The sequence below is a fragment of the Leucoraja erinacea genome, chromosome 37 (genome assembly GCF_028641065.1).
Source record: "Leucoraja erinacea ecotype New England chromosome 37, Leri_hhj_1, whole genome shotgun sequence".
NCBI classification, from domain to species: domain Eukaryota; kingdom Metazoa; phylum Chordata; class Chondrichthyes; order Rajiformes; family Rajidae; genus Leucoraja; species Leucoraja erinaceus.
This window is the reverse complement of record NC_073413.1, coordinates 10,951,458-10,976,121: the sequence shown is the minus strand read 5'-3', so window position 1 is coordinate 10,976,121 and position 24,664 is coordinate 10,951,458. Positions and strand designations below refer to the sequence as shown.

Below are 24,664 nucleotides of genomic sequence, written 5' to 3'. Positions count from 1 at the left end.
CACACACATACACACACACACAGGCTCACACACACACACACACACACACACACACACACACACACACACACACACACACACTCACAGACACTCACACACACTCACACACATATACACACACACTCACACACACTCACTCACACACACTCACACACACACACACACTCACACACACACACACACACACACACACACACACACACACACTCACACACACACACACATACACACACACATACACACACACAGTCACACAGAGACTCACTCACACACATAGGCACACAGGCACTCACACTCACAGATTCGCACACACAGGAAGGAACTGCAGATGCTGGCTTACACCAAAGATAGACACAATGTGCTGGAGTAACTCTGCGGGTCAGGCAGGCCTCATTCAGCTCTCATCAGTTATGACTTTATGACCCTTTGTCATCACTTCTTCCCCAGCCAACAATGGACCATTGTGGGCTCCACCCTTCCCTTGGCTGGGAGACAGATTCCTCATAGACTGGGTCGGGCATCTCCTAGTGATTCATCGCAGTTCAGTTCAGTACTGTAGGATCTAGGAGCAGAATTAGGCCACTCGGCCCATCAAGTCTACTCCGCCATTCAATCATGGCTGACCTATCTCTCCCTCCTAACCCCATTCTCCTGCCTTCTCCCCATAACCCCTGACACCCGTACTAATCAAGAATCTATCAATGGGTGACGTTTCAAGACTCTCCAGTCTGAAGAAGGATCTCGACATGAAACGTCACCCATTCCTTCTCTCCAGTGATGCTGCCTGTCCCACCGAGTTCCTCCAGCACTTTGATTCTTGCCCAAGATTCCAATGTCTGCAGTTCTTTGTGCTTGCACCTGCTGGGGTTGTCCAGGAGGTGGGGCTGCATCCTCCGTTTTGAGGGACTCACAGTCGGATCTCAGGAGCAGTGAAATAAAGATAACTCCAGCTTCTCTCACTAGAGAGCAATGCTGAACTACTATCTACCTCATTGGTGACCCTCATACCATCCTTGATCGGACTTTGCTGGCTTTACCTTGCACTAAACGTTATTCCCTTTATCCTGTATCTGTACACTGTGGACGGCTCGATTGTAATCATGTATTGTCTTTCTGCTGACTGGTTAGCGCGCAACAAAAGCTTTTCACTGTACCTCGTTACACGTGACAATAAACTAGACTGAAACTCTGGCCCTCTCACCCACAAGTCTCTGACTTCCTGCATCGTTTCACACAGACCCAGGGAACAGCACTTCCTTGAGTCAGTAACTCATAACATAGAAAATAGGTGCAGGAGTAGGCCATTTGAGCCAGCACCGCCATTCATTGTGATCATGGCTGATCGTTCCCTATCAATAACCCGTGCCTGCCTTCTCCCCATATCCCTTGACTCCTCTAGCCCCTAGAGCTCCATCTAACTCCCTCTTAAATCCATCCAGTGACTTGGCCTCCACTGCCCTCTGTGGCAGGGAATTCCACAAAATCACAACTCTCTGGGTGAAAAAGTTTTTTCTCACCTCAGTCTTACATAGAAACATAGAAATTAGGTGCAGGAGTAGAGGCCATTTGGCCCTTCGAGCCTGCACCGCCATTCAATATGATCATGGCTGATCATCCAACTCAGTATCCCGTACCTGCCTTCTCTCCATACCCTCTGATCCCCTTAGCCACAAGGGCCACATCTAACTCCCTCTTAAATATATCCAAGGTCTTAAATGACCTCCCCTTGATTCTAAGCATAAAGTTGAATGAAACACTGAAAGTTGGAGCACATCGATGTCATCACATGATAAGAGCCAGCTGGGGGGAAGGAAGCAGTTTTTAATTTACAATTAAAGGCATTTTCACGGCACGGACAGCTTGCATTTCCTGCAGCATTGGTTGCAGGTGAAGGTGAGGTGGCACATGCGGATCTTCGCCACCAGGGGCAGCACTGCCTGGTCCACCAGGTGTTGGAGAGCTTCACCTTGCACTGAGCTCTGGTCCAGGGAGCTGTGGATGGAGGCACAGGTAGATAGGGGTCAGGTCAGGGTGGGTAATAGAGGCAGCACCCCCCCCCCCCCCCCCCCCCTCCTGTCCCGTGTCCCGGAGTCCAGTGGCCAAGTCGATGTTGGTCTGAAGAAGGGTCTCGACCTGAAAGGAGAGGAGGTATGGGTGACAAATGCTGGAGTAACTCAGCGGGACAGGCAGCATCTCTGGAGAGAAGGAATGGGTGACCTTTCTGGTTGAGACCCAAAGACATCACCCATTCCTTCTCTCCCGAGACGTCACCCATTCCTTCTCTCCCGAGACGCTGCCTGTCTCGCTGAGTTACTCCAGCCCTTTGTATCTACTTCTTCTCCTTGCGTATGGCGTGCACAGCCTAAAGTTGTAGGACAACTTGATTTAATTTGATTGTGCACGCCAGGTTGATTGCATTCGTCGAAACAGGGCGGACCACGTGAAGGTTGCAATCTCGAGGAAGACGAGGAAACACTTTTTCTCACAGAGAGTGGTGAGTCTGTGGAATTCTCTGCCTCACAGAGGGCGGAGGAGGCAGGTTCTCTGGATACTTTCAAGAGAGAGCTAGATAGGGCTCTTAAAGATAGTGGAGTCAAGGGATATGGGGAGAAGGCAGGAACGGGCTACTGATTGGGGATGATCAGCCATGGTCACATTGAATGGTGGTGCTGGCTCGAAGGGCCGAATGGCCTCTACTCCTGCACCTATTGTCTATTGTCTATCTTCCACCCCGTGTTGATCTACAATGTTGGGGGGAAGTCCAGAACCAGGGGTCACGGTTTAAGAATAAGGGATCGGCCATTTAGGACTGAATTGAGGAAGGACTTCTTCACCCAGAGAGTTGTGAATCTGTGGAAATCTCTGCCACAGAAGGCAGTGGAGGCCGATTCACTGGATGTATTCAAGAGAGAGTTAGATTTAGTTCTTAGGGCCAATGGCATCAAGGGATATGGGGAGAAAGCTGGAAGGGGGCACTGGGTGTTTGGTGGTCAGCAGGGACACGATGGGCCGAAGGGCCTGTTTCTCTGCTCGTTAACTCCATGCCAGCTATCCAGCCAGGCCCAAGGCTCGATGTGGACACTGACCTTAAATACCCTGGCTCGGTGTTGCTTTGGCTTCTGTTGGTTTCCAGAAGGTTCTGGATGTTTTCGATCAACGGCTTGAGGTGGTTCAGGTTGCTGACGTTCTTCTGGATCTGGTCAAATGCTGAGAACAGCATCTTCGAGCTGAAGTCGGGGAGGAGAGAAAAGAGAAACAGTTTAGTTTAGAGATACAGCGGGCAAAGAGGCCCTTCAACACCGGCCAGCGATCCCCGCACACTAACACTATCCTACACACACTGGGGACAATTTACATTTACACCAAGCCAATTAACCTGCAAACATGCACGTCTTTGGAGTGTGGGAGGAAACTGAAGATCGTGGAGAAAACCCACGCAGGTCACGGGGAGAACGTGCAAACTCCGTACAGACAGCGCCCGTAGTCGGGATCGAACCCGCGTCTCTGGCGCTGTGAGGCAGCAACTCTACCGCTGCACCACCGTCTGAGTCTGAGTCTCCCCAGAGGCAGGCAGGCAGGAAGGAAGTTTTGGCCAGGGTACACAAAAGTGCTGGAGAAACTCAGCGGGTGCAGCAGCATCTGTGGAGTGAAGGGAATAGGCAACGTTTCGGGTTGAAACCCTTCTCTTCAGAGTTTTGGTGAGGGTTGGGAACTTGCTCCCCTCAAGTTACTGGGTTAAACAAAGCAATGACATTTTGGCAAAAAGAGGCACAAAGTTCTGGAGGACTTCAGCGGGTCAGGCAGCATCTCCTGTACGGTAGATAGTAGCTCAGGACCGCTCTCTAGTTGGTGATGGGATGGTTCGCTTGCCTGATGGCAGCTGGGAAGAAACTGTTCCTGATGCGTTGTGGAAAGCATTTTATCGGGATGAATCACAGCGCGGTTTGGGAACAGCTCCACCCAAGACCCGCAATAAATTGCAGCGAATTATAGACACAGCCCAGACCATCACACAAACCAACCCCCCTTCCATTGACTCCATCTACACCTCACGCTGCCTCGGCAAGGCCAGCAGCATCATCAAGGACCAGTCTCACCCCGGCCACTCACTCTTCTCCCCTCTCCCATCGGGCAAAAGGTACAGAAGTGTGAAAACGCACACCTCCAGATTCAGGGACAGTTTCTTCCCGGCTGTTATCAGGCAACTGAACCATCCTACCACAAACTAGAGAGCGGTGCTGAACTACTATCTACCTCATTGGTGACCCTCGGACTATCTCTGATCTGACTTTATACCCTTACCCTGTATCTGTACGCTGTGGACGGCTCGATTGTAATCATGTATTGTCTTTCCACTGACTGGTTAGCACGCAACAAAAGCTTTTCACTGTACCTCGGTACACGTGACAATAAACTAAACTAAACGAAGGGGTCGTGGGGTTGGGAGAGTCGGAGGTCGAGGGTCGGGGGTGAGGGGGGTTGGGAGTCGGGGTTTGGAAGTCAGAGGTCGGGGGTCGGGGTGATTGGGTTCGGTAGGTCGAGGGTCAGGGGGGTGCCTCTCACGTGTGGGCGATCGTGTCTATCTCAGACTTCAGGTCGTGCAGCATGCGTGCAGTGCGCTGGTGCTCTTTGTGCGTGCGCTCCCACTGCAGCTGCAGCTCCTCGAATCGCCCCTGGAACTGGCTCAGTGTCCTCAGCTCATCCTGACGCAGCCACGACTGGCTCTGGTGACGGCTCAGCCCAGAGCTCACACTCCCTCTGGGTGGCGGGGAGACACGGTGATGGGTAAACCAGCGCACACACACACAGCAGGGACAGCACACGCATACGTGCATGCACACAGACACATGCACACACATGCGTGCACGCGCGCACACACACACACACGCACACACACACAGACACACGCACACACACACAGCACACAGCACACACAGCACACACACGCACCGTGCACACACACAGACACACGCACACACACAGACACACACACACACACACACACACACACACCACACACACAGACACACGCACACACACACACACAGACACACACACACACAGACACACGCACACACACATGCACACACACACACAGACTCACACGCACACACGCACGCACACGCACACACACACACACAGCAGGGACAGCACACACACACACACACACACACACACACACACACACACACACACACACACACACACACATGCACACACACACACACACACACACACACACACACACACACAGACACACACACACACACACACACACACACACACACACACACACACACACACACACACACACACACACACACACACACACACACACACACACACACATACATGCACACACACACACACACACACACACACACACACACACACACACACACACACATACACACACACACACACACACACACACACACACACACACACACAGACACACACACACACACAGACACACACACACACACACACACACACACACACACACACACACACACACACACAGCACACACACACGCACACGTGCATGCACACACACAGACACACGCATGCGCACACACACACACACACACACACACACACACACACCTACCTCACTCTCTCTCTGGGCAGTTCTGTGGTGTTTGGCTCTTGACCCTCATTTCCAGCGGTGTTAGGCACGTGGCCAAAGCTGCCCGTGCCCGTGCCCGTGGGCTTGGGCTCCTGCCCCTTGTTGGGCTCCCGCCCCTTGGCCGTGTTGTTGGGCCCCTGCCCCTTGTTGCCCGCGGCTGTGTTGTTGGGCTCCCCTTGCCCCTTGTTGCCCGCGTTGCTGTGTTGTTGGGCCCCTGCCCCTTGTTGCCCGCGGCTGTGTTGTTGGGCACTTGTCCATGGCTGCCGGTGGCCGTGGCATTGGGCACTCGCCCCTCTCTGCCAGCGTCTGTCCCCGGGCCAGCCTGGCTATCTGCCTCCTTGGCCCCGCTCAGCCGAGCGGCCAGTGCCTGCCTGAGGTCGCCCATGGAGCGTGCGATCTGGTCTATCGCCTGGACCTGTGGGCCAGCGGGCACCAGTGGTGACCCCACGCCCGCCGGGCCGGGGTCATCGTCCCTGGCCAGCCTCTCCCGCCACTGCAGGTGGTCCCTCTTGATCTTCTGGCACAGGTTCATCAGCTTCTCCTGCAGCAACAAACAGGCACAAACATTGACTACAAAGTCGACAAAAAGTAGTAAACACTGCCCAGTCCATCATCGGCTCTGACCTTCCTTCCATCGAGGGGATTTATCGCAGTCGCTGCCTCAAAAAGGCTGGCAGTATCATCAAAGACCCACACACCATCCTGGCCACACACTCATCTCCCTGCTACCTTCAGGTAGAAGGTACAGGAGCCTGAAGACTGCAACAACCAGGTTCAGGAATAGCTACTTCCCCACAGCCATCAGGCTATTAAACCTGGCTCGGACAAAACTCTGAACATTAATAACCCATTTTCTGTTATTTGCACCTTATCAGTTTATTTATTCATGTGTGTATATATTTATATCATGGTCACACTGATCTGTTTTGTAGTCAATGCCTACTATGTTCTGTGTTTAAGAGGGAACTGCAGATGCTGGAGAATCGAAGGTTACACAAAAAAGCTGGAGAAACTCAGCGGGTGCAGCAGCATCTATGGAGCGAAGGAAATAGGCAACGTTTCGGGCTGAAGAAGGGTCTGACGAAGGGTTTCGGCCCGAAACGTTGCCTATTTCCTTCGCTCCATAGATGCTGCTGCACCCGTTGAGTTTCTCCAGCTTTTTTGTGTAACCTACTATGTTCTGTTGTGCTGAAGCAAAGCAAGAATTTCATTGTCCTATCAGGGACACATGACAACAAACTCTCTTGAATCTTGAATCCATTAGCAATCAGTGTCTACGCCCTTGCACTGAGAGGGTCCTAGAGTCTTACAGCACGGAAACAGGCCCTTCAGCCCATCCTGTCCATGCAGATCAAGGTGCCCCATCTAGGCTAATCCCACCTGCCCGTCTTTGGCCCACGCTCCTACAAAGCTGTGGAAGAAAGAACTGCAGATGCTGCTTTAAATCGAAGGTGGACGCAAAATGCTGGAGTAACTCAGCGGGACAGGCAGCGTCTCTGGAGAGAAGGAATGGGCGGCGTTTCAGGTCTAGACCCTTCTTCTGAAGAAGTGTCTGGCCAAGGGTCTCGACCCGAAACGTCACCTATCCACGTTCTCCAGAGATGCTGCCTGTCTCGCTGAGTTACTCCAGCACTTTGTGTCTTATCTTCGGTGTAAACCAGCACCTGCAGTTCCTTCCTGCACATGTAAATGCAGAGAGATGGGTGCACCTTTATTTAAAGGGCCTGTCCCACTTGCCGATTTTTGTCGGCGACTGACGGCCGGCATCATTGACTGGCGTATCTGGTTGCCGCTGGATTTTGAAATGTTCAAAATCTTTTGGCGACACTGATATGACATCGGCAGTCACTGAAAAAAATTACCAAGTGGGACAGGCCCTTTATTAAGACAGGAATTTTACAGCTGAGCAAACGGCTACTTGTTGCCCAACTCCTACCTCGATAGTGAGTGATTTCTGCCGTGCGATGTTATTCTCAACCTCAGCCATGTGTTGGTCCACCTCTTTACTTCTCTTCTGTCGGAGGCAACGGGTACAAGGTTAGTCAGTCATTCCGTCACTCACTCACAGATTCACTAACCAGTAGCTGAAACATATAAGATTGTTAAGGGTTTTGACACGCTAGAGGCAGGAAACGTGTTCCCGATGTTGGGGGAGTCCAGAACCAGGGGCCACACACACACATAGTTTAAGAATAAGGGGTAAGCCATTTAGAACGGAGACGAGGAAACACTTTTTCTCACAGAGAGTGGTGAGTCTGGGGAATTCTCTGCCTCAGAGGGCGGTGGAGGCAGGTTCTCTGGATGCTTTCAAGAGAGAGCTAGATAGGGCTCTTAAAAATAGCGGAGTCAGGGGATATGGGGAGAAGGCAGGAACGGGGTACTGATTGGGGATGATCAGCCATGATCACATTGAATGGTGGTGCCGGCTCGAAGGGCCGAATGGCCTACTCCTGCACCTATTGTGTATTGTCAACCACAGGGTGGTTACGGTGACCCAGTGGTAGAGTCGCTGCCGGAAGGGCCTGTCCCACTTGGCGACTGCCGGCATCATTGACTGATGTATCAGGTCACCGAAAAACTTGGATGGAAGGGAGGTTGGTTTGTGTGTGATGGTCTGGGCGGCATCCACAGCCCTTTGCAACTTCTTGTGGAGCAAACACGCTCACGCTCACGCACACGTACATGAACACGCACACGCACATGACATGAACACGCACACGCACATGAACACGCACACGCACACGCCCATGAACACGAACATGGACACGCACACGCTCACGCACACGCACATGAACACGCACACGTCATGCACACGTACATGAACATGGACATGCCCACGTACATGAACACACACATGCTCACGCCCACGAACATGAACATGAACACGCACACGTACATGAACACGCTCACGCCCACGTGAACACGCACACGTACATGAACACGCTCACGCCCACGAACATGAACATGAACACGCACATGAACACGCACACGCTCACGCTCACACGTACATGAACACGCACACGTACATGAACACGCTCACGCCCACGAACATGAACATGAACACGTACATGAACACGCACACGCTCACGCACACGCACATGAACACGCACATGTACATGAACACGCCCACGCATGAACATGAACACGAACATGACACACACACGCTCACGCACACGCACATGAACACGCACACGTACATGAACACGCACACGTACATGCACATGAACACGAACTCGCACACGTACATGAACGCGCACCCGCCCACCACCCGAGGTCAGGATGGAACCCGGGTCTCTGGCGCTGTGAGGCAGCAGCTCTACCCGCTGCGCTGCCCGTGAGCAGGTTGTCCCACCATGACCCTGCATGTAACCACGTTGCCTCTGGACCAGAGCGCAGCTCCTGTGGGGAGGGGGGGAGTGGGGGGGGGGGGGGGGGGGGGGGGGGGAGGGGGAGGGGGTGGGGGGGGGGGTCTCTCGCCTACCTGTAGTTTCCCGCGTACACTCCTTGAGCACGCTGGCTGCGTTCTTGCTCCGCTCGATGCTCTCCAGGAAGTTCACGCACTGCGGGTCACAAGCGAAACATCCATCGTGACAAAGATATCGCACGGTGGCGCAGCGGGTAGAGCTGCTGCCTCACAGCGCCAGAGACCCGGGTTCGATCCCGACTGCGGGTGCTGTCTGTACGGAGTTTGCACGTTCTCCCCGTGACCGCGTGGGTTAATTGATTTGGATACAAGCGTAAATTATTCCACAGTGTGTGGGATAGTGTTAATGTGCAGGGATCGCTGGTTGGTGTGGACTCGGTGGGCCCATGGGCACTGCATCTCGAAACTAAACAATAATTTGGTTTAGTTAGTTCTAGCCATGGAGGTCCCAAGAGCTGGTGGTCTCAGGGTCTTACGGACGGGGGCTGCCTGTCCTTCTGAGTTACTCCAGCTGTTTGTGTCTATTGTTAAAGTATCAGATGAATCATAGAAACATAGACAATAGGTGCAGGAGTGGAGGCCATTGGGCCCTTCGAGCCTGCACCGCCATTCAATATGATCATGGCTGATCATCCAACTCAGTATCCCGTCCCTGCCTTCTCTCCATACCCCCTGATCCCTTTAGCCACAAGGGCCACATCTAACTCCCTCTTAAATATAGCCAATGAACTGTTGCCTCAACTACTTTCTGTGGCAGAGAATTGCACAGATTCACCACTCTCTGTGTGAAAAAAAAAAAATTCTCATCTCGGTCCTAAAATACAACTTCCCCCTTATCCTTAAACTGTGTGACCCCTTGTTCTGGACTTGCCCAACATCGGGAACAATCTTCCTGCATGTTCTTACCGGACTGCCGCTGAGTGGCTGGATGGACCACATGGCCCTCACGTCCTCAGTGGTGGCCAGAGGTGCGTTTATCTTCCTGATGTCCCAGCTGCCGCTGCTGTCCGTGGAGTCCTTCTCGCAGGAGAGGTTGAGGGTGGACACGTTGGTGGAAGCAGCGGACCGGCGTAGCTCAGGGCAGGAGAGTTGCACATCATCGACCGCCTTGTTGCACTCTGTCCTGGGGAGGTGAAGAATGCCGCCTGCTAGTCTTTTCTTTGTTTAAAAGAAAGAGATACAGCGCGGAAACAGGCCATTCAGCCCATCAAATCCACTCCGCCATTCAATCATGGATGATCCATCTCTCCCTCCTAACCCCATTCTCCTGCCTTCTCCCCATAACCCCTGACACCCGCACTAATCAAGAATCTATCTATCTATCTCTGCCTTAAAAATATCCATTGAGTTGTGCCTCCACAGCCGTCTGTGTGGCAATGAATTCCACAGATTCACCATCCTCTGGTTAAAGTAATTCCTCCTCATCTCCTTCCTAAAGGAACGTCCTTTCATTCTGAGGCTGTGACCTCTGGTCCGAGACTCTCCCACTAGTGGAAACATCCTCTCCCCATCCACTCTTTTAGAAGAATGAGGGGGAACCTCATTGAAACCTACAGAACAGTCAAAGGCTGGGATGGAGTGGGTGTGGAGAGGATGTTTCCACTAGTGGGAGAGTCTGCATGGCTCCCAGTGGGGGCTGTACTGTAGTGTAGACCGACAGACCACTCCATACCCATGGAAGGAGACTGACTTTTTCTTTTTGGTGAACAGCCATTTCTTCTCTTTCTTCTCGTGCTCCAGGCTGGATTCGGCCATGTCTCCTCGAGACCTGGTGTGCTCCTGGCTGCCCTTCTGCAGTTGGCTCATCTCATCCGACTGCCAGATAGTCTTGAACACGATCTCCGCCATTCCTCGCCCACCCCCACCCTTTGTAACCGAACCGCAGCGAGAGGTGAGAGAGAGGGGGGAGAGGAGAGTTTCCACTAGAGACAGAGGGGCATGGCTCCAGGGGGGGCTGTACTGTAGGGGGGGGAGACAGACCACTCCATACCCATGGAAGGAGACTGACTTTTTCTTTTTGGTGAGACAGCCATTTCTTCTCTTTTTCTTCTCGTGCTCCAGGCTGGATTCGGCCATGTCTCCTCGAGACCTGGTGTGCTCCTGGCTGCCCTTCTGCAGTTGGGTCATCTCATCCGACTGAGGGGAGAGGAGAGAGTCTTGAACAGAGATCTCCGCCATTCCCCAGACCCCCACCCTTTGTAGAGAGAGGGGGCGGAGGAGAGAGGGGGGAGAGGGGGGAGAGAGAGAGGGGAGAGAGGGAGGGGGAGAGAGAGGGGGAGAGGGGGGGGGAGGGAGAGAGCGGGGGGGGGGGAGAGAGAGGGGGGGGGAGAGAGGGAGAGAGAGAGGGGGGGGGGAGGGAGGGAAGGAGGGGGGGAGAGAGGGAGGGAGAGAGAGAGAGAGAGGGGGGGGGGAGGGAGGGGGAGAGAGAGGGGGGGAGAGAGAGAGGGGGGAGAGAGGGAGAGAGAGAGAGAGGGGAGAAAGAGGAGAGAGGGGGAGAGAGAGAGGGGGGAGAGAGGGGGGGAGAGAGGGGGGGAGAGGGTGGGGGGAGAGAGGGGGGGAGAGAGAGTGAGGAGAGAGGGCGAGAGAGAGGGGGAGATAGAGGGGGGAGAGAGGGTGGGGGAGAGAGAGGGTTGGGGAGAGAGAGAGAGGATGGAGGGATAGCCTGGTCAGGAGTGGGAGTTGGAGACAGTGGCCCGAATGGCCTCACGTTGACTGCGGTTGTCCCAGTACAGACCGTCAGGACAAGGGGACAAACACTTCAGGGAACGATAGATCCCAAGTTATAAATACAAGACACAGGCCGTGATGGAAAATGGAGCCTTATGACGTCATAGCAGACAGAGGAAGTGATGTCATAAGGGCATGTAGAACACAGGATATGAGGTCACAACTGTGCGACCTGTACAGGAAGTGGTTTTCCCCAATAGAACATAAAAATGAATATCACAATACTGTGGAAAATACCAGCAATGTTGGGACAGAATTGCTTCAGGAACTCAGGTGTAGTGTGTGTGTGTGTGTGTGTGTGTGTGTGTGTGTGTGTGTGTGTGTGTGTGTGTGTGTGTGTGTGTGTGTGTGTGTGTGTGTGTGTGTGTGTGTGTGTGTGTGTGTGTGTGTGTGTGTGTGTGTGTGTGTGTGTGTGTTTTGTGTACATGTGCTATTTGAGGAAGGACATACTCAATATAGGAGCAAAAAGGTCCTTCTGCAGTTGTACAGAGCCCTAGTGAGACCACACCTGGAGTATTGTGTGCAGTTTTGGTCCCCTAATTTGAGGAAGGACATTCTTGCTATTGGGGGGAGTGCAGCGTAGGTTTACAAGGTTAATTCCCGGGATGGCGGGACTGTCATATGCTGAGAGAATGGAGCGGCTGGGCTTGTACACATTCTGGAGTTTAGAAGGTTGAGAGAGGGATCTTATTGAAACATATAAGATTATTAAGGGCTTGGACACGCTAGAGGCAGGAAACATGTTCCCGATGTTGGGGGAGTCCAGAACCAGGGGCCACAGTTTAAGAATAAGGGGTAAACCATTTAGAACGGAGATGAGGAAACACTTTTTCCACACAAAGAGTTGTGAGTCTGTGGAATTCTCTGCCTCAGAGGGCAGTGGAGGTCAGTTCTCTGGATACTTTCAAGAGAGACGTAGATAGGGCCTTTAAAGATAGCGGGGGGGAGGGGATATGGGGAGAAGGCAGAAACGGGGTACTGATTGGGATGCCACGTCAGATTAGCACCCCAGGAATAATACTTGTCTCAGAGTCAAAGTCAATTTTATTCGTCACATGCACCCGAAGGTGCAGTGAAATGAATTTGCCAGCAGCGATACACTTGTATGAGTTGTTTGGATACATTTATTCACGGTGATGTTCGTGTTCAGGCTGAGCCCGGAGCGACCTGGGGGAGGGGGGGAGGAGAGAAGTGAGGAGTGAGTTCTGGAACGTTCCTGAACGTGCAGCAAAGATCCTCGCCGCATCTTCTGTGCTGTCCGTGCGGAGTTTGCACGTTCTCCCTGTGGCCACGTGGGTTTGAACTGGAATCCATCCGAATGTTGAGGAGAAGGTGCCAGGGTGAATGGAGTGGACTCATCGTATTTACAACAGGGGGTGCCTGGGTTCCAGACCGCCTTGGGTCTAAGCTGCCTATCTGATCCAGAACTAAACCCCCTGTGTCCTCCAGACTCGGGCCCATGGGATCCAGGCACATCCTTGGTGGCAAACCTGACCACAAGGAGGAGATCAGGACCTTGGCTCGAGAGGTCCATCCCTGTCCTTGATGTGACCCATCCCGATGATGGACTAGTTCCTTGCAGGTAGTTACAGCCTTTAGTCTCTCTTGTAGGAGGAATCTGTTGAGAGAAGATGATCATTAGTGTAAATGGAAGACAGACACAAAATGCCGGAGTAACTCAGCGGGACAGGCAGCATCTCTGGAGAGAAGGAATGGGTGACGTTTCGGGTCGAGACCCTTCTTCAAATGGAGATCTATGCCAACCAGTGTTTAAGAAGGAACTGCAGATGCTGGAAATTCGAAGGTAGACAAAAAAGGCTGGAGAAACTCAGCGGGTGCAGCAGCATCTATGGAGCGAAGGAAATAGGCAACGTTTCGGGCCGAAACCCAGAAGGGTTTCGGCCCGAAACGTTGCCTATTTCCTATAGTGGAGATTGTTCAACTCTTTGCATGGAGCGAAGGAAATAGGCAACGTTTCGGGCCGAAACCCTCTGAAGAAAGGTTTTGGCCCAAAACGTTGCCTATTTCCTTCGCTCCATAGATCTACGCTAACCATTTGGGTAATACTTTTTACAGGCCTTACGGCGCCAGAGATCCGGATTTGATCCTGACCTCGGCTGCTCCCTGTGTGGAGTTTGCACGTTCTCCCTGTGACCAGGTGGGTTTTCTCCGGGTGCTCCGGTTTCCTCCCACATCTCAAAGACTCAAAGGGTTTGTAAGTTAATTGACTTCTGTAAAATTGAGTGTCGGATAGAATTGGTGTACAGGTGGTTGTTGGGCAGCACAGACTCAGTGGGCCGAAGGGCATTTCCATACTATCTCTTACAGTCTGCACCACCATTCAATCATGGCTGATCTGTCCTCACAACCCCATTCATCTGCCTATGATCCATTTACTAATTCATCTCCACTTAGACCTCATCTTTAGTTTAGTTTAGGTTAGAGATACAGTGCGGAAACAGGCCCTTCGGCCCACCGACTCTGTGCCGACCGTCAGCCCTAAAAATATCCACTGACTTGGCTTCCACAGCCGTCTGTGGCAATTGTGGTATTATGCTTTAATAGTGTAAGGCTGAGCAGAGGGGCACTAGGACCCTGCCAGAAGCCAGGCTCCAGTAACCGGTTGTGTCTGGAAAACCCAGGGTGTCGGCAGAGGGAGAGAGAGGCCTGGGCTTACACGAGGCTGTTGCAGTTGCTGCTGTTATTGTACAGATTAAAGGTATACTCTGTTTACGTCGTGGTACGAGCCTTATTACAAGCATAACTCGACATGGTGCCAGAACTGGGAGACTTGTAAGCAAGAAAATAATTAAAGAAGAAGAGGACGGTGTATCGTTTTGGCGGGAAATAGGAGACGAGCTGGCAGATATGGCGCAACCTACACCAACTGCTACGTTCACAATACAACCTCCAGAGCCATTCGATTTTACCAAGCCTCAAGAATGGGAGCGTTGGATCAGGAGATTCGACCGCTTCAGGCTTGCAAGCAATTTAAACGCGACGTCGGCAGAAAACCAGGTGAACACGCTAGTGTATTGCATGGGCGATGATGCAGATGATGTGCTAAAGGGGCTAACGCTAACTGCAGATGAGAGGAGGGTGTACACGGATGTCAAGGCAGGCTTTGATGCATTTTTTGTGCCTAAAAAGAATGTTATCTATGAAAGAGCCAAGTTCAATCAGCGTGTGCAACTGCCAGGAGAAATGGTGGATTCCTTCATCACTGCTCTATACGGATTAGCCGAACACTGCAACTATGGACAGTTACAGAACGAGCTGATCCGCGACAGGTTAGTGGTTGGGCTGAGAAACGTCTCATTGTCCGAAAAGCTACAGCTAGACAGAGACCTAACCCTTGAAACTGCTATAACAAAGACAAGGCAGTCTGAAGAAGTTAGACGACAGCGGTTTGACTTAAGAGGAGAAAATAGCGGTGCTAGCAAGTGCTCAAATGTTGATGCTGTGCATGCTAAAAGCTACAAAAAACCCAAATTTCCCTCAAAGCCTCAGCCACAAGCACAAACACCAGGCAAAAATAAATTTAATACACAGCCACAGCCAGGTTCAAAGGCCTGCTATAGATGTGGAAAAATGCCCTCGCATGGAAAATTGGAATGCCCTGCTAAAGATGCTGTGTGTCACAACTGTGGCAAAAAGGGACATTATGGTAAAGTGTGCAGAAACGGTGCTAAATCTCTCAATGCTGTCACTACAGAGGAAGAAGAGAGCTTTTTCCTGGGATCCGTGGATGCTGGAAAAGACCCATGGACGGTGCAGCTACAAGTGAGACAACAAAAAGTGTGCTTTAAAATAGATACTGGTGCTGATGTGACCGCCCTGCCAGCAGAGGTATACCATGACATTACAGGGGGGCATGATGTGAAGTGCCTGGCAGTGTCGACACGCCCATTGTTTGGGCCAGGGGGCAATGCACTCTCTGTCCTGGGCGTAGCCAGAGAAACACTGCGCAGAGGCAACAAGACAGCCATAGAGGACATTTATGTAGTAAAAGACCTCCACACTGCACTGTTGGGAAGACCTGCCATAGAAAGGCTTCAGCTTGTGTGCAGGGTTGACGGCATCACCTTGGGATCAGAGGACACCAACATCTATGTAGACTCTGTCATCAGCAACATTCCTGTCAGTGGAGATTATCTGAGCAGCCTACGGGAGCACCTACAGGCAGACAGCACATGCTCTGCACTGATGGAGTACTGCACAGACGGCTGGCCCGACAAAAGCCAACTGCAGGGAGTGCTGAGACATTACTGGGCTGGTAGAGCAGTGCTGACTGTGCACGATGGGCTGCTGCTGCGGGGCACGAGGCTCGTCATCCCATCAGCCTTACAAGGTGATGTGCTGCAGAGACTACACGAAGGACACCTGGGGGTGACAAAGTGCAGGGGCCGGGCCAAACAGACGGTATGGTGGCCAGGACTCAGCAGCCAGCTGAATGACATGGTGTTGAAATGTAGAACCTGCATCCAAGAGCGAAGGAACGTCAAAGAGCCGCTGATGCCAACGGAGATGCCAGACAGGCCTTGGCAAACCTTGGGAGCTGACCTATTCACGCTGAAAAACAAGACTTATCTGCTAGTCGTAGATTATTTCTCAAGATATGTGGAAGTTGCGCTGCTATCACCCACAAGGTCCACAGATGTGGTGGTGCACCTGAAATCCATATTTGCTCGTCATGGAATTTGTGAATTTCTTAAAAGTGACAATGGGCCCCAGTTCTCAGGTAGCCACTTTAAATCCTTTGCAGCAGAGTATGGCTTTAGGCACATCACGAGCAGCCCCAGGTTTCCTCAGAGCAATGGGGAGGCGGAACGCGCTGTACAAACCGTGAAAAACCTGCTAACAAAGGCGTCAGACCCATATCTTGCATTGCTGGCCTACAGAGCAACCCCTCTACAGAATGGCTATAGCCCGGCCGAGCTGTTGATGGGGCGCCGCCTACGCACTACAGTTCCTGCCCTTCCAACCCTGCTGAATCCAGTTTTGCCTGACTACAACGCGCTGGGGGCCAAAGAAAGGGAGAAGAGGTGGAACGATGCAAGATCCTTTGACAAGAGGCACGGAGCGAGAAATCTGGAGCCACTAATACCTGGGGAGGATGTGTGGATCACCGATGCACGAGTCCAGGGCAAAGTGCTATCTACACACAATGCACCTCGCTCTTATATCGTCCAGGTGCCTCAGGGCACACTGAGGAGGAACCGGCAGCACTTGGTGCCGCTGCAGACCAACAGTGAGGTAGTCGACGCTGATGAGCCACCGGTGGGAGAAGAGCCAGCTCCACCAGAGCCAGCTCCACCAGACCCAGCTCCACCAGTGACAGCATCACCCAGCGGAGAGGGCCCCACCACAGAGACTGTGCGGACAAGGTGTGGGAGAGAGGTTAGAAAGCCGCAGAGACTTGATTTGTGATTTATTGATCTGTTTTCTACAATAAAGAAAAAGAGAGAGTGAAATGTGATGTGGAAATGTTCTGTAAACCTGTTACATTTACCTGAAACCTGAAAGAATAGTTCACAGTATGGTAACGTGTAAGTTATTTTATTTCTATTTTGCATGCTTAGATCAGGGACAGGTCTTCCAGCAAAAGGGCAGAATAAACCCCTTAAGACCTGCAGAGACAAAGGTAGTCCACCCTTTGTTCTCAAAGAAAGGGAGATGTGGTATTATGCTTTAATAGTGTAAGGCTGAGCAGAGGGGCACTAGGACCCTGCAAGAAGCCAGGCTCCAGTAACCGGTTGTGTCTGGAAAACCCAGGGTGTCGGCAGTTGGAGAGAGAGGCCTGGGCTTACACGAGGCTGTTGCAGTGGCTGCTGTTGTTATTGTACAGATTAAAGGTATACTCTGTTTACGTCGTGGTACGAGCCTTATTACAAGCATAACTCAACAGCAATGAATTCCACAGATTCACCACCCTCTGACTAAAGAAATTTCTCCTCATCTCCTTCCTAAAAGAACGTCCTATATGAGGCTGTGACCTGTGGTCCTAGACTCTCCCACTAGTGGAAACATCCTCTCCACATCCACTCTATCCAAATAACCATATAACCATATAACAATTACAGCACGGAAACAGGCCATCTCGGCCCTACAAGTCCGTGCCGAACAACTTTTTTTCCCTTAGTCCCACCTGCCTGCACTCATACCATAACCCTTCATTCCCTTCTCATCCATATGCCTATCCAATTTATTTTTAAATGATACCAACGAACCTGCCTCCACCACTTCCACTGGAAGCTCATTCCACACCGCTACCACTCTCTGAGTAAAGAAGTTCCCCCTCATGTTACCCCTAAACTTCTGTCCCTTAATTCTGAAGTCATGTCCTCTTGTTTGAATCTTCCCTATTCTCAAAGGGAAAAGCTTGTCCACATCAACTCTGTCTATCCCTCTCATCATTTTAAAGACCTCTATCAAGTCCCCCCTTAACTTTCTGCACTCCAGAGAATAAAGACCTAACTTATTCAACCTATCTCTGTAACTTAGTTGTTGAAACCCAGGCAACATTCTAGTAAATCTCCTCTGTACTCTCTCTATTTTGTTGACATCCTTCCTATAATTGGGCGACCAAAATTGTACACCATACTCCAGAATTGGTCTCACCAATGCCTTGTACAATTTTAACATTACATCCCAGCTTCTATACTCATATCCTGGCCTTTCACTATTCGGTAAGTTTCAATGAGGTCCCCACTCGATCTTCTAAACTACAGCGAGTACAGGCCCAGTGCTGTTGTGTTTTGAGCTAAAGTTACACAGGTCAGCTCTGGCAGGGAGTGGGGTATGAGTTCCGTACCTGGTAATGTTGGTGGGGCCTTGGCATTCTTCAGCAGGTCACTTTGCATTAAGGATTCGATCAACCAGGTTAAGGCTTCTGTGCAATAGTCCATCTACAAAAATATAAAGAGCATTTATGTAGAGATATTGTAGAAACAAGGAATTGCAGACAGTCACAGAGTGCTGGAGTAACTCAGCTGGCCGGGCAGCATCTCTGGAGAAAAAGAATGGGTGACGTTTCGAGTCGGGACCCTTCCTCAGGTCCTTTGGGGTCCCGACCCGAAACGTCACCCATCGCCCTGACTGCGTGGGTTTTCTGCGGGTGCTCAGGTTTCCGCCCACTCTCCAAAGACGTGCAGGTTTGTAGGTGAATTGGCTTCGGTAAAATAGTAAATTGTCCCCTAGTGTGTGTAGGATAGTGTTAGTGTGAGGGGTGATCGCTGGTCGGCACGGACTCGGTGGGCTGTAGGTCCTGTTTCTGTGCTGTATCTCTATAACTAAACTAAACCAAAACAAGTGCTGGAGAAACTCAGCGGGTGCAGCAGCATCTAAGGAGCGAAGGAAATAGGCAACGTTTCGTCCCAAAACGTTGCCTATTTCCTTCGCTCCTTAGATGCTGCTGCACCCGCTGAGTTTCACCAGCACTTTTGTCTACCTTCGATTTTCCAGCATCTGCAGTTCCTTCTTAAACAAGTAATATTCTCAGATAACCTACAAGGGGCTATTGAATGAAAGAATGGATGAATGAATGAATGTATAAATGACTGAATGAATGAATAAATGATTGAATGTATGAATGAATGAATCAATGTATGAATGACTGAATGTATGAATGAATGAATCAATGTATGAATGACTGAATGTATGAATGAATGAATGAATGACTAAATGACTGAATGTATGAATGAATGAATGAATGAATGAATGAATGAATGTATGATTGAATGAATGAATGATGACTGAATGAATGAATGTATGAATGATTGAATGATTGAATGATTGAATGATTGAATGAATGATTGAATGATTGAATGAATGAATGAATGAATGAATGAATGAATGAATGAATGATGAATGAATGAATGAATGAATGAATGAATGAATGAATGTATGAATGAATGAATGAATGATGAATGAATGAATGAATGAATGATTGAATGATGAATGATTGAATGAATGAATGAATGAATGAATGATTGAATGAATGAATGAAATGAAATGAATGAATGAAATGAATGAATGAATGAATGAATGAATGAATGAATGAATGAATGAATGATGAATGAATGAATGAATGAATGAATGAATGAATGAATGAATGATGAAATGAATGAATGAATGAATGAATGAATGAATGAATGAATGAATGAATGATTGAATGAATGAATGAATGAATGAATGAATGAATGATGGAATGAATGAATGAATGAATGAATGAATGATGAATGAGTGAATGAATGAATGAATGATTTGAATGATGAATGATGAATGAATGAATGAATGAATGAATACTTTATCCAAGGTATGCAAAGGGTCGCTACTTAAAGGGCACCGACCATGCTACAAAGTATCCCTCGTCAGGCCCCCCTTTATTCTACGCCCCCCCCCCCTCCTCTCATGGCAGACCCCCTATCAGGGAGTGGGGGGGGACGGGGACAGGCATGTGTGCCAGTTTAGCCGAGGGGTGGGGGTGTGAGGCTTGTGGGGGTGATGCCGACTGCACAGGTCCATCACAGTCGGTGCCACCAATGTTACCTGTTTCTCAAGAACTCTGAGGCGTCCCTCGTGCTCCCTGATGTCGGTGATGTAGTTCAGAACCGTGTCCACCCTGGAAGACAAGAGGCATCGTCATATGTGTCGGAAGGAAGCTGGTTTACACTGAAGATGGACACACAATGCTGGAGTAACTCAGCGGGAACAGGCGGCATCTGTGGAGAGAAGGAACGGCTGGTGTTTCGGGTCGAGGCTGCTTCTTCCCGAGTGTGAAGGAAGATCTCGAGCCAAAACATAACCTATTCCTTCCCTCCAGAGATGCATCGTCCTATACTCCAAATACTGTGAGCAGTTTTGGGCCACCATATCTGAGCAAGGATGTGCTGGCTCTGGAGAGGGCCCAGAGAAGGTTTACAAGAACGATCCCAGGAATGAGTGGGTTAACATATGATGAGCGCTTGACGGCACTGGGCCTGTACTCGCTGGAGTTTAGAAGGATGAGGGGGGCACCTCATTGAAACGTACAGAATCGTGGAGAGGATGGAGAGGATGTTTCCACTGGTGGGAGAGTCTAGGACCAGAGGGCACAGCCTCAGCATAAAAGGACGTACCTTTAGAAATGAGATGAGGAGGAATTTCTTGAGTCAGAGGGTGGTGAATCTGTGGAATTCTTTGCCACAGATGGCTGTGGAGGCCAAGTCAGTGGGTATTGTTAAGGTGGGGATAGATAGATTCTTGATTAGAGACTATGGGCAATAGGTGCAGGAGTAGGCCATTCGGCCCTTCAAGCCAGCACCGCCATTCAATGTTCAAGAAGGAACTGCAGATGCTGGAGAATCGAAGGTAGACAAAGATGCTGGAGAAACTCAGCGGGTGCAGCAGCATCTATGGAGCGAAGGAAACAGGCAACGTTTTGGGCCGAAACCCTTCTTCAGACGTTCAATGTGACCATGGCTGATTAGTGCGGGTGTCAGGGGTTATGGGGAGGAGGCAGGATGATGGGGTCGAGAGGGAGAGATAGATCAGCCGTGATTGAGTAGCGGAGTGGGGGGGTGACGGTAACAGGAGTTGGTCTGTCCTCACTTCTGCGCTGTCCTCTTCAGCTGCTCCATGTTGCTCTCTCGCTTGGCCCTGTTGCGACACACGAGATAGTTCTCCTTCTGCACTGCCTCCCATGTCATCAGCTTGCTGGCCACCGACTCGGGGAAGTCCATCACTGCAACGGAAGTGAGATGGTTAGTCCTCTTGTGGCAGGCAAAACACCATGGGAGATAGCCCAGACTAAATATGAGGTGCTGCTCCTCCGAATTGGCAGTGGGACTCACTCTGGCCATGGAGGAGGCCCAGGACTGAAAGGTCAGATTCGGAATGGGAGGGGGAGTTGAAGTGCTGAGCCACCGGGAGATCAGGTTGGTTATTGCAGACCGAGCGGAGGTTTTGGGCGAACTGATCGCCAAGCCTATGCTTGGTCTCACCGATGTAGAGCAGGGGATGGAATGTGAAGGGGTGATCGCTGGTCGGCACGGACTCGGTGGGCCGAATGGCCTGTTTCCATGCTGTATCTCTAAACTAAACCAACCTGGTGGGTGTTTCCAGCAGTTTCTGTTTTTATTGCTGTGTAATCCTGTGCTCACTCTAGCCTGTATCATTATCCCATGGTGTATCATTATCCCTTTGGCCCAGAGGTCATCTCGTTGTGCTGGTGCCTGGGCCAGTGTTTGCCTCCTCTACCATCACCAGTCCCGTTGTTGCTGCCTTACCGAACACCTTGCTCTTCACGGAGGGGACCCTGCGGATGTTCCTCTTGATGAAGATGTTGAGGTGACTGAAGATGATGAAGGGTGGAGGCAGGGCGGGCCGCTTGTGGTACTCCACGATCAGCTTGTAGCGTTGGAACTTCCAGTAGATGTCACTGTGCTCCTGCACCTTGTTGAAGGTGTAACTGGAAGAGGGGAATGTGAGACACATATTGTACAATGTACCTGACCAGGAGTCCTGGGATACATAAAGATCTATCGTATCGCATCAACTGGATAGACTCGGCTTGTACTCGCTAGAATTTAGGAGATTGAGGGGGGATCTTATTGAAACTTACAAAATTCTTAAGGGATTGGACAGGCTAGATGCAGGAAGATTGTTCCCGATGTTGGGGAAGTCCAGGACAAGGGGTCACACAGTTTGAGGATAAGGGGGAAATCTTTTAGGACCGAGATGAGAAAAACATTTTTCACACAGAGAGTGGTGAATCTCTGATTCTCTGCCACAGAAGGTAGTTGAGGCCACACAGTTCATTGGCTATATTTAAGAGGGAGTTCGATGTGGCCCTTGTGGCTAAAGGGATCAGGGGGTATGGAGAGAAGGCAGGGATGGGATACTGAGTTGGATGATCAGCCATGATCATATTGAATGGCGGTGCAGGCTTGAAGGGCCGAATGGCCTCTACTCCTGCACCTATTGTCTATGTTTCTAAGTTTCTAATCCCAGTGCAGTTTGTGCTAAGAATATCTAAGGCTGTCACGGTGGGGCAGCGGGTAGAGTTGCTGCCTCACAGCGCCGGAGACCCGGGTTCGATCCCGACGACGGGTGCTGTCCATACGGAGTTTGTACCTTGTCCCCGTGACCCCAGCCTGGGTTTAGAGGTACAGCATGGTAACAGGCCGTTCGGCCCATCGAGTCCAGCGATCGCCCGTTGCCGGCAGCTGGGCACGGCGGATTCCGTTACCTGAACATGGCGATGAGCAGGTTGACCAGCAGGATGTTGGCGACCAGCAGGAAGATGGTGAGCAGGAGGATGACAAGCCAGTTGGCGTAGGTGTTGGTGCAGGGTGGGAGCTCTTCCATCAGGATCGCCACCGGGTCATCCGTGCAGTTGGAGTTGGGGATCTGAGCAGCTGGAACGGGGAACAGCACAGGGGAAGAGTCAAATAGGTCATGATCACTGATTACAGCACCAGACTGATTCCTGGGATGGCAGGACTTTCATATGAAGAAAGACTGGAAAGACTCGGCTTGTACTCGCTGGAATTTAGAAGATTGAGGGGGGATCTTATAGAAGCTTACAAAATTCTTAAGGGGTTGGACAGGCTAGATGCAGGAAGATTGTTCCCGATGTTGGGGAAGTCCAGAACAAGGGGCCACACACAGTTTAAGGATAAGGGGGAAATCTTTTAGGACCGAGATGAGAATTCTTTTTTTCACACAGAGAGTGGTGAATCTGTGGAATTCTCTGCCACAGAAGGTAGTTGAGGCCACACAGTTCATTGGCTATATTTAAGAGGGAGTTAGATGTGGCCCTTGTGGCTAAAGGGATCAGGGGGTATGGAGAGAAGGCAGGGATGGGATACTGAGTTGGATGATCAGCCATAATCATATTGAATGGCGAATGGTGCAGGCTCGAAGGGCCGAATGGCCTCTAATCCTGCACCTATTTTCTATGTTTCTATGTCAAGGACGGCACGGTGGCGCAGTGGTAGAGTTGCCCTCTCACGCAGCCAGAGACTGACTACGGATGCTGTCTGTACGGAGTTTGCACGTTCTCCCCGTGACCTGCGTGGGTTTTCTCCGGGTGCTCCGGTTTCCTCCCACACTCCAAAGACGTGCAGGTTTGTAGGTCAATTAACTTGGGAACAATCAGTTTCAGTCTAGTTTATTGTCCCGTGTACCGAGGTCCAGTGAAAAGCTTTTGTTGCGCGCTAACCAGTCAGCGGAAAGACAATACACGATTACAATCGAGCCGTTTACCTCGGTACACGTGACAATAAACTAAACTGAAACTGAGCTGATGTTTTCAAGAGAGAGTTAGAATTAGCTCTTCGGGCTAACGGAGTCAGGGGGATATGGGGAGAAGGCAGGAACGGGGTACTGATTGGGGATGGTGGTGTTGGCACGAAGGGCTGAATGGCCTCTACTCCTGCACCTATTGTCTATGTTTCTGCGTTTCTATCATTAACGTTGCGTTGAGTAGGAGACCGCGCGATGCCGGTGTTGGGGAGATGGAGGTGGGGACGCGGGAGAGGGCTCACCATCCAGCTCGTTCAGTGGGATTTGGCCGAAGATTTGGAGGTAGGGTCTGTAGAAGACCCGTCGGAAGATCCAGCTGGCCCGGGTCTCGCTGTGGTGCAGCAGCCCCTGTGTGGCCACTCCATACGCCATCAGCCAGACGCCCAGGAAGAAGAGGAAGAAGAACATGTCCTTCATCTGGGAAGGCAAGGGCGGAGGTCAGAGGTGAGGACCAGGCTCAATGTCCACTCACCCACCCACCCAACCACTGAGGAGACTGAAGAAGGTCCATCTGTCTCCTCAGATCCTGGTGAACTTCTACCGCTGCACCATCGAGAGCATCCTTACCAACTGCATCACAGTATGGTATGGCAACT

General features: G+C 51.0%; 2 protein-coding genes across 2 annotated transcripts in view; both read right to left on the bottom strand.

Annotated features, from left to right (window-relative positions):
• Positions 1-1,826: 1,826 nt before the first annotated feature.
• LOC129713716 (testis-specific serine kinase substrate-like) lies at positions 1,827-10,957 on the bottom strand. The gene is made up of 10 exons (XM_055662967.1): positions 10,726-10,957; positions 9,960-10,176; positions 9,111-9,189; positions 8,492-8,664; positions 7,566-7,643; positions 5,781-6,170; positions 5,612-5,745; positions 4,564-4,758; positions 3,087-3,227; positions 1,827-1,992 (listed from the first exon to the last, which is right to left on the bottom strand). The coding sequence occupies exons 1-10, from the start codon at positions 10,899-10,901 to the stop codon at positions 1,845-1,847; spliced, it is 1,731 nt and encodes a 576-aa protein (XP_055518942.1). The 5' UTR covers positions 10,902-10,957; the 3' UTR covers positions 1,827-1,844.
• Positions 10,958-12,781: 1,824 nt separating this feature from the next.
• LOC129713963 (transient receptor potential cation channel subfamily M member 4-like) overlaps positions 12,782-24,664 on the bottom strand; it is a 43,518-nt gene continuing 31,635 nt past the window's right edge. Inside the window, exons 20-26 of the mRNA XM_055663384.1 lie at positions 24,311-24,485; positions 23,011-23,179; positions 22,049-22,230; positions 21,372-21,504; positions 20,331-20,403; positions 18,595-18,688; positions 12,782-13,398 (exon numbers count right to left, since the gene is read on the bottom strand). Of these exons, the coding sequence (XP_055519359.1) occupies positions 13,376-13,398; positions 18,595-18,688; positions 20,331-20,403; positions 21,372-21,504; positions 22,049-22,230; positions 23,011-23,179; positions 24,311-24,485 (849 nt within the window). The 3' untranslated portion in view covers positions 12,782-13,375. The remainder of the gene's footprint in view (positions 13,399-18,594; positions 18,689-20,330; positions 20,404-21,371; positions 21,505-22,048; positions 22,231-23,010; positions 23,180-24,310; positions 24,486-24,664) is intronic.

Excerpts from the sequence above, each read along its gene's own strand:
- LOC129713716 (XM_055662967.1), bottom strand. The coding sequence starts at position 10,901 with ATGGCGGAGATCGTGTTCAAGACTATCTGGCAGTCGGATGAGATGAGC. Across the intron at positions 6,171-7,565 it reads AGAAATCACTCACTATCGAG|GAGAAGCTGATGAACCTGTG; the intron begins GTAGGAGTTGGG and ends TTGTTGCTGCAG. Across the intron at positions 4,759-5,611 it reads CTGCCCAGAGAGAGAGTGAG|AGGGAGTGTGAGCTCTGGGC; the intron begins GTAGGTGTGTGT and ends CCCGCCACCCAG.